At 43.9% G+C, this 9,898-nt stretch overlaps 1 protein-coding gene across 1 annotated transcript; it reads left to right on the top strand.

Moving 5' to 3' along the window:
* The first annotated feature begins 2,391 nt into the window (after window positions 1–2,391).
* Window positions 2,392–9,866, top strand: slc7a14b (solute carrier family 7 member 14b). Its single transcript, XM_027008120.3, has 8 exons — window positions 2,392–2,469; window positions 5,292–5,834; window positions 6,290–6,526; window positions 6,679–6,896; window positions 7,078–7,224; window positions 7,885–8,093; window positions 8,259–9,094; window positions 9,203–9,866. The coding sequence occupies exons 2-8, from the start codon at window positions 5,537–5,539 to the stop codon at window positions 9,430–9,432; spliced, it is 2,175 nt and encodes a 724-aa protein (XP_026863921.1). The 5' UTR covers window positions 2,392–2,469; window positions 5,292–5,536; the 3' UTR covers window positions 9,433–9,866.
* The last annotated feature ends 32 nt before the right edge of the window (window positions 9,867–9,898 follow it).

Here is a 9,898-nt window from a genome sequence, read left to right as displayed (position 1 = left end):
TAGGCTTCCTTCCAAAGGGAACCCCATTGAGGTATGAGCTTTAAAATAACCAGGGATCTTGTAATTCAGTTCAGTCTTCAGTTCAGTCTCCAGAACACACTCATAATCCTACTCCATCAGGCTCTCTCTCTGCTGGACAATAGTTAAGCACAGATTCTAACCCCCTTTAAAATTAAGCATGGAGCTGCAGTAGAAAAGCACTCTGATGGTTATATTGTTTGTTTTTTAAAGTTCTTTATGTCATTGCTTTCAGCTTAATTTGCATAAAATTGCTGATACACAATTAGATGATGACCCCTTATATGTTTCAAAGAGTCATCATGGTGCCTACAGAAGTGATGTAGTTAGAGTGTAACCATGGCAACAGTGAGTCATCCAAGGCAGATCTCTGCGTCCTTTGCAGAGACAAGAGACCAGATCACCCTGATGTTGTTATTGGGCACTGACCAAGCTCATTGTTTTTGGGCTGGGGCTCAAAGTTGCTAATAAAACATGTGATTTGGAAGGATGTAGATATTACAAAAAATATAAAGGTGTGATAGATATGAATCAAAGCAAAAATCATGTTCAGATCAGAATGTCTTAAAACATTCTGAACTCTCTGTGGCTCTGTTCTTTTCAGAAGCACTTTTCAGAAAGTGTTAAATTTTTAAAGACTTTTAAGTATTCAGTAAAACAGTAATCTTTTATTTGGTTAGGACAGCTGTTAGTGGGATGAGCCAAGCTCTTCTTTTTATGCACTTAAAAAGGCCAGAAAAGCTTTCAGGATGCCATGCCCAGCTGAATGAGTCACAGCTTTCCTGCTGTAACAACACCAGATCAAAGCAGTGAGGAGCAAAAGCCTCTTACGTCAGTTTTACTCCTCTAGTTGAGCTGATGTGCACAGTCTGTGCTCTGGCTTATCTTTGCTGCTGGCACTATCTCAGCCGATAGTGATAGCAGAGTTAAAGAGGCTGTTGCAAATCACACACTGCTGAGCTTTCAGAGATGAGCAATACCTACTTTTATTAAACCTGCCATATTTTCCAGCATTAAGCATTGCTAGATAATAGAGTATGAAGAATTGTTATGCCAAAAATGATGACCTGTAAAATAAGTGTTATATAGAATCTGCATACTCAAAGGCATCTATATTAGGAGATACCTTCATTTGGAAATACATTAATTAATTCCATCATCTGCATTATTAATTTACTTATTAATACTGTAAGTTGAAGAAACTTGGCAAGTATGAGGGGCTGCTGATAGTAAGGATTTATTTATGAGCATTTCTGGTTCTTTTTTTAATTTAAGTTTGAATGTCCCATTCAACCAAGAGCTGCCCAGTGCACGCTTTTGTGTGTGATGCCTGGTCGGTAATAATGCCCATGCTGTCCTTAGATCAGTTTAGTGTGACTTGTACTGGCATTGGCACAAGTGAATACACCCCATGACAATAAAGCTGAGGTTTAACTCATTATGCATGTTACGTGGTGCCTTTTTATTCCTCAGGTAGCCTAACTAGGTCAGCAGTGCAGGCATGTGTCTAATGTAGGCTACTATTAATGAAAATGGTGTATTGAAAAGGCTACTTGTTTAGTGCAGCACTATGAGAGTGACGCAAACGTGAAGCCGTGGCATCCTCTGACTGTCACCATAGCTACACGTTGATTGAAGCGGAACCTGAGATCCACTTGAGTCTCGAGAGCTGGAGCCCAGAAGGAAGGAAGGTGATTAAAAATAAATTAGTTGGCATATTCCAGTTTAGCACAATAAAAACAAATCCTCCATTTGCGACGCTTTGTTGCCACACTTGCTTTTCTGTTTAATCATTTGCTGTGTCAAATACGTTGTATATTGAACCCTGACGTTTTGGAAACCGAACTACATTTAAGGCGTTGCAACTAATCAGCCGCCGCAGTCCAAAAACAATATCTATCATGCTATTCATTGAAACATATCTGTTTGGAAATCCAGTTTTCAGTCTGTTTTTAGGGATTTTTATATACGTTTATCAGGATATTGAACGTGCTTCTGGTTATTGCTGGTCATTTTGACTACAGGCTACCTCAGGTTTTTTGCTTATGTCTTGGTGTGAGCGACGCCTGTGTGGTTCACTCTGGAGAGAGAAGGAAGGAGGTAAACCTTTAAATAGGCACTATTTTCTTTTTTATTTTCTCATCGTCGCATTAAATATTTTCATATATTTAGCTTAGGTTTTGTGTCGGGCAGCGCATGGAGGTTGAGAAATATTAATTTAGGAATTTTTAAAAAGTAGGCAATAGACTACTTTGAAATATCCGCCGAAGCAGCGGTGACGTGAGCAGCCGCTGAATGGAGGACAGCGCTGAATAATTCATTTTGATCACATGGAATAACCAATGAATAATTCACCACACCTCGGCACTGTCTGTATTTTCTGTGCCTGGACGATTTCCTCTAGAGATGGCTCAAACAAGCGCGGTCTGTTGATCTGTAGGTCCACCACGGGTAAGTTTCATGCTCCGTGTGAACTAATAATTGTTGCTTTTCAACCGAAATTAGACAGCACCACCCGGTTCGAAGTCATTTCAACTAGCTGCATCACCATGAAAGCGGACACATACAGGTCATTCCAGTCCCACGCGACTTAAAACAGTATTAAAACAAGAGCTGAAGCGTGCTACTTTTTTTTTTTTTTTTTTTTTCCAAAATCTGCCATCACAGGATTGCCTCATGGTGTTCCTGCGTGTCCCGGGTAGTTTGGAGAATTGAGAAGTTGCACGCTCTATTTTGATAACTCTCGATGGGCACGGAATCGACTCATCATCCTTATGAATATTTCATTCGAGAATGGCTTTACATTACAGCAATATAAGATGCACGTTTCACGAAAAATTATATTAGATGGACTAGGTATAGATATACCTTAGTTGATTCGTCATCGGTAGCTTTAAACAAGGCGTCTTTCTGTGTTTACACAACCGCCAGAAGAAAGTATGAAAAAGGAATGTTGACGAGGACTTGTGTTGTCCCAGCGGCGTGCCACAGGAGCTAACCAAGGTCCTGAATGTCTGTGGAGATTAGCTCTTCTTTGTCTGTTGGAGATTTGGATGCATAATTATAAACACATACGGGGCCTAATTACCCCGATATTAATTTTAAAGTTTAACGTAAAAGTGTTTCTAAAAGTGTTTCAAAATGTCAGAAACCTTCTCTTTGGACGTAATGTTGATTTCAGGTCGTTTTGTACGCGTGCACCTGGTTGACCCTGTGTAATTCTTTTAGTTTTGCATTTCAGAATTTTCAAGTTTGTCATTGCTTCTGCTTATCAAGGTGTAGGTGTTGGAGGTCTGAAAGGACTGGATAAAATAGAAATTTCTGTCATGATATTTAGATATTTAAATGTCAAAAGCAATCAAAAACAACTGACAAAATCCTCTAAATAGCATTCGCATAGGTTATCCAGTAATTTACCCCTATCCATTCTCAAATGAATCCTCAATTAGTTCACTGATTACAGGAATGTAACTAATCTGAAGTAATTATTGGTGGCTGCCGAGCGCCATGGTTTGGACGGCTCCAGTTCATCCAGCAGTACCAGCTGTATGATCTAATTTCCCTTTAGCTCAGAGCAGAGATGGACTGCAGGCCGCATTCGGTAGCACGCTACTGCGCGCCTGTGTTGCGTGCCCCTGTTGCGTGGTCCTGTTGGATGCCCATGTCACGTAAACCGCAACAACAGTGTTTTACTCTCTCTTAGCATGTTCCTGCAACTATACACTTTTCTGTTCTTGTCCATGGCAAGTACTACAATCATTATAGACCTTAAACATGTGATTTTATAAATGTCACTAATACCATGTAAGTAATACAGGATCAGCTGCTTATAATTCTAATGGTCTGGGTTGGCGTTATGCCTTTCCCCTCTTCTGTAGTGTTTTGGTTCTGTCTTTATCCAGCACTCCAGCCTTAGAGTGCCATTAGAGCTGATGGGAAGCAAAGTCTGTTGCTTTTAGACTTACTTCCTAAACACTGTCTGGGAAATGGTCCATTCTTCAGCCCAGACCCCCTTTCCAGATCCCAGCTGTGACGTCAGTGCTTTGTCTGTACATAAAGAGCAAATGCAATGAAATGACCTCATCAGTCAAGGTGCCCTGAGTGATTCATCTCAAAGTCTATATTGATTAATCTTTTTATCAGTGACTGACTTGTGTTTCTGAGCTTACTGTCCCTTTTTATTTTGTAGGATTTCAATTTGTCTTCAATTTTAACTTATATACAGTAGCTTGTGGAGACTGAAATATTACTTTACATTTTGTGATGTCTGCCACTGTACATTTATCTAACTGTAGAGTCACAGAGGTCACAAAATGTAAAGGAAAATTATAGACCAGGTCGAGATGAGTTTGCTAAATACTATTAAAGCCTACAAAATTGTGCAAGAGAAAACATGGCTTGATGAGCATGTGGTCCAGCAAGGTGCTGAGTCATAAGTGAGACATGAGCTACAGACTTGTAGCTGTGACACAGGAGGAGAAGTGTCTGCCTCTCTCTCTCTCTCTCTCTCTCGGAAGATCCCTCTCTTTGTAGCCTATCAGGGTCGAAGAATAAACCTCTTCCATCTGCCTGTTTCAAAAAAGTGGTCATAGCAGTGGCACTTTCTGACGTTATGAGGATGGAGCAGTCGTCCTGTGCCCGGACTGGTAATTACAGCCAGGCGGAGGGGGCATCTCAAATGTCTGAGGTCTGGACTCATTCAGCTGCAGTTAGTGGAGCTTGTTTGAGTCAGACACAGGTGTACATTAGAGTGAAAGAGATCAACTGTGGGGATGGTGTCAGTGTGAAGCACCACAGTGGAAAGAAAGCTGCTGAGGAAAGGAGACACAACTTAAAGGCATTACCAAGGAAGTGTTTGATGTGTAGGTGATGGAAATGGAGAAAGTGAGAGTAATAATGCATGAAAGTAAAAGATTAAAGACTAGGTGCAATTTCCTCTCATTTTTTTAGTACTTGTCAACAGTGGTGCTTCTAATTGTTCTGTATAAATCTACCTCCATTTTGTTTGGTCTGTAACTGTTATTGTTGTTGTCTATTCTCCATTCTGCCTCTTCAGAATGAAACTCAGGAATGGTCTGTGATGCTAGGCCACAGAGCTCACTTTGTTCTTGCCATTTGTATTTCAAGACCCTGCTGCATATAATGTCTGATTGTTGTCAAACTCTGGGCTGTATTCACTTTGATTTCCTGGAGTTTTGTCCAGCAGTTAATGTTACATGAGTGCTTTTGGCTAATTCTCTTGCTCCTGTCCTGCATTTTGTGGTCTCTCCCAGCATCTCAGCACAGGCCCTGGTTTTGAGCAGCACCATGCTGTCACACATGCTGGTGGGTCCTCTCTAAGAGACCAGCAACAGCGAGAGAGGGAGAGAGAGAGAGAAACGGGAAAACGAGAGGTGAGGCACCAACACTTACGAGCACAGGAGCAAGAGGCTTCTGGAACGCAAGGTCACGAGGCACTAAGACGGAGCGCATTCATCACTGGGCCACTAAGTCAACCTGCGCATCCTAATCATCCAAGATGAACTCCTTTTTATCGAAGCTGGACCCCAGGCGCATTGAGTGGGACATGTCCTGGTATGGGTTCCACTCCCGTGTGCTGCGCACCAAACCAATGGAGTCCATGTTGGAGGGCTCTGTTGACATGCATGGGACCAGGCTGGCGCAGGTGCTCACTACTGTGGACCTCGTCTCTCTCGGCGTGGGCAGCTGCGTGGGCACTGGGATGTATGTGGTCGCTGGGCTTGTGGCCAAGGAGATGGCGGGGCCCGGAGTGATCATGTCCTTCATCATTGCGGCCATGGCATCGATCCTGTCAGGTTAGACAACAAGCGCTCGGGATTGGTGGTGGTGCTTGTGAAAATGTTCAGTGGAGGTTTGAGGCTTTTGTGTTGTTGCTAATGATGCTAGATTGTCTTGTATCTTTCTATCTGTCTGCTTTTTTGTCTCTCTATTTTTCCAAGCCTTTGTGTGCGTGTATGTGTGGGTATGTGCATGGGTATGTGCATGAAGGAAATACAGGGAGCTGATAAAAATGACCAATTATCTGTGTTTACTTTCCCATTCAATCTGATCCAGGACCTCACTAATCATTCTGAAATGGCTTCTTCAGCCTGCTGCACCCTTTTCAGTCTGCTTTTATCTGGCATCTTACTCTTTACAGTTCACAATGTCACTTATGTATGAACCCAATTTGCAAACATTTCTGGTAAAAAACTATTTCAATGGGTTTAACTATGCAGTCTGTGTAAATGTATACATATTTCACCGCAAGGAGTGTGCTATGCTGAATTTGGGGTACGAGTGCCAAAGACCACTGGCTCAGCCTACACCTACAGCTACGTCACAGTGGGGGAGTTTGTGGCATTCTTCATTGGGTGGAACCTCATCCTGGAATACCTGATAGGTACAGCAGCAGGGGCCAGTGCTCTTAGTAGCATGTTCGACTCCCTGGCCAACCACACCATCAGCCAATTCATGATCAATCATCTGGGCACTCTTAATGGTTTGGGTGAGTGACCTTGACATTCTGCAAAATTTCCATGCAATGCATTACGCATATCAGGATACTCTGATCTAACATTACATGTTGATTTTTGACCTTTCAGTCAGGGAGGTCATTATATGCAATATGCATACGCAGTGCCTCTCTGCCTTGCTCAGGTAAAGGAGAAGAGTCTTATCCTGACCTGCTGGCTCTACTCATTGCTGTGGTAGTAACGGTGATTATAGCATTAGGCGTGAAGAACTCTGTGAGCTTCAACAATGTACTAAACATCATCAACTTGGTCGTCTGGGTGTTCATGGTGATTGTGGGCCTCTTCTTCCTCTCCGGATCCAACTGGGACGATGGCAGGTTCCTGCCCTACGGCTGGTCAGGGGTGAGGACAGGAACAGCCTGCTTCCATTTGCCATGTGACCAGTGCGTTGTGAAGTCATGTCTGTAAACGTAATGGAGGATCAGTTTATCTTGTGGCAAATGGAAGATCTCACTATTGTGCACAGAAAGCGTATAGGTGTACTGAAACACCAGCCATAAAGTGCTAATGTTTTGTTGTGCAGGTGATGCAAGGAGCAGCCACTTGCTTCTATGCCTTCATCGGGTTCGATATAATTGCCACTACGGGCGAGGAGGCCAAAAGTCCGAACACTTCCATCCCCTACGCCATCACCGCCTCCCTGGTCACCTGCCTCACAGCATATGTCTCTGTTAGTAGCCGACTGCACACACTGAGCTGGGCCTGTTTCCCTTATGTCATTTTACATTCTTATTCATTAATATAATCAGTAGTCTTAGAACATACTGGACTCTCTATTTATACTTGTTTCTCCTTTCATAAAAAGCAGTGTAAAGAGTTATCTGTACTCTTGCTGAAGGGTTTTCACTGCATTAGCCAGCATTAGCTGGTTTCTAGGTCATTGCTGGGAAAACTGGTGGTTTTTACCGACCGTTCATCACACTGTGTATTTTGCAGTATTGGTTATTCAACATTTAGTTATCTGAATTGTGAAAAGTGAATGAAAAGTTTTTGCAATTAAAATCCCTCATCCAAAAAGCTGAACATACTTTGAGACAGGAATAACCATCTAATTGTCATTTTCACTGCTAATAAATTACTTATGTCTACATTGTTATTGAAAAATTGGAATTTGTGTAGTCATGAGTCATACCATGAAAGCCAACCATCCATAGCCAGAAGAGCATTCATTCAACACTCATTCATTCCTTCAACAATCCTCCCTGGCATTTGACTTTCACTTCTGCAATTTTTGTGGTATAAATGTTTCAGTGTTCATTACATTTTTTGTAGTACTTTGGAAAATAACTGAATACCTAATAAACGTATGTGTTGATTTATTTTGCGCTAGGTGAGTGTGATCCTCACCCTCATGGTACCCTATAATCAGATCGACGAGGATGCTCCGCTGATGGAGATGTTTGCTGCGCATGGCTTTCTGGCTGGGAAGTACATAGTGTCTGTGGGTGCCATCGCAGGTCTCACTGTCAGTCTGCTGGGCTCTCTTTTCCCTATGCCCAGAGTCATCTACGCCATGTCAGGCGATGGCCTGCTTTTTAGGTCAGCGGGTGATCATCTATGTGTATGAGCTTTGCAGACGTGTGACTCCACGTATATGCATGTTTCTGCTCTTTTGGTCATTTATGGAACAAATGAAATGTGATTGAAAAAAAAAAAAGCTGTTCTTCCTTTGAATGTGTGTGTGTGTGCATGCTTTCTCGACAGGTTCCTGTCTCACGTCAGTCCACACACGGAGACTCCCATGGTGGCATGTATCGTGTCTGGCTCCATGGCTGCTCTGCTGGCCCTCCTGGTCAGCCTGAGGGACCTGATTGAGATGATGTCCATCGGCACACTGTTGGCCTACACGCTGGTGTCCGTGTGTGTGCTCCTGCTGCGCTACCAGCCCGAGAGAGATGGCTTCACCACCATCCTCCCGGAGGAGGCCGAGGCCTGGAAGAGCAGTGAGGTTGACATCAGCTCGCCCACCAGCGATGGAGGCGAATATGGCAACACCTGCGGAGCCAAGAACCTCCCCTCCAAGGGATATGATGAGCGGCTGATCACATCTGACTCCGGTGGCTACCAGTCTGACAGCTCGGTCTACAGCGAGAAGGGCATGGAGTTCGATGACAAGGCAGAGGGCATGCTGACCTGCCTGCTGAAGCGTGTGCTGGGGGCCAACTACTACACTTTGAGGATACGTCTGGGCCTGCCTGATTTGAGTGCCCAGCCCACGCCTGCTACGGGACGTACTGTCACCTCCTGTGTCTTCCTGCTGTTCTTCCTGTCCTTCCTACTCTGGACCCTCGTCATATATGGCCTGGACGAGACCTCAGGGGCGGCGCTCTGGGTCCTGGAGCCACTTGTGATGTCCATTGTAGGCTTCATTGCTTCCTTGATTATCATTATTCTACGGCAGCCGGAGAGTCCTAGAAAACTGCCATACATGGCGCCTTGCGTGCCCTTCGTGCCCGCAGCTGCCATTCTGGTGAATGTCTACTTGATGCTCAAGCTGTCCAGCATCACCTGGGTTCGCTTTGCCGTGTGGTGTTCTTTGGGTATGATGACTCTAATAATCAAATTAAATTTTAAAAAAGGTTTCCACACTTGGGGATTGAGATGTGGGCATCATCTCCAGTCTCTGTCCCTCTTCTCTCCTCATGCAGGTCTCATGATCTACTTCGGCTATGGGATGTGGAACAGCTCTCTGGAGCTGAGCGCCAGAGAAGAGGAGGCTCATGCCAGCACCTACCAGAGGTACGATGCCGAGGTTGACGACAGCTTCGCCGTTGATGAAGAGTCCCACCCTAAGGAGAGCGCAGAGGAGGGCTACCATGGCTGGGCAGCCGAGCAGAGGGGCTACCAGTACCAGAACCAGCAGCAGCAATACCAGTAGTGAGCCAACAAACACAGAACACCTCCTGATGGTTGCAGACCCCTGAGGCAGGGACAGGAGAAAAGGGCTTTGAGCAGCTGGCCATTGATGACATGGGACCAACAAATGAGGGAGGACTGCACAGACCATTTGTGGAAATGGCAATTAGTATTGGTTTGACAGCTGTTTCCACCTGACCATATTTTGTTAAACATGACTATAGTTGAGTAGTTTTTGTTTGTTTTTTTCAAAGCTTCTTTTTTTATTTGCTTGACATTGTACAGTAATGTGCAATTATTATATAACTATGTTTATGATGATGGTATCTGCATTTTCAGATCGAAATTAAAGGCAGATATGCATGGGAGGTCTGGAAAGGTAGTTCAGTTTGGCTCAGTCAGGAGATGAAGCTGCCCACCCATCTGCTTTGAATAACGCTTCAATAGTGCCTTCTCATTTCCCAATTACTCTAATGACGCTTTCAAAA

Source organism: Electrophorus electricus, chromosome 1 (assembly GCF_041902795.1).
Source record: "Electrophorus electricus isolate QZ-2024a chromosome 1, ASM4190279v1, whole genome shotgun sequence".
Lineage (NCBI taxonomy): Eukaryota > Metazoa > Chordata > Actinopteri > Gymnotiformes > Gymnotidae > Electrophorus > Electrophorus electricus.
This window is presented reverse-complemented; position numbering and strand designations above follow the sequence as displayed.

Excerpts from the sequence above, each read along its gene's own strand:
- slc7a14b (XM_027008120.3), top strand. The coding sequence starts at position 5,537 with ATGAACTCCTTTTTATCGAAGCTGGACCCCAGGCGCATTGAGTGGGAC. Across the intron at positions 6,897-7,077 it reads TGCCCTACGGCTGGTCAGGG|GTGATGCAAGGAGCAGCCAC; the intron begins GTGAGGACAGGA and ends TTTGTTGTGCAG. Across the intron at positions 7,225-7,884 it reads GCCTCACAGCATATGTCTCT|GTGAGTGTGATCCTCACCCT; the intron begins GTTAGTAGCCGA and ends ATTTTGCGCTAG.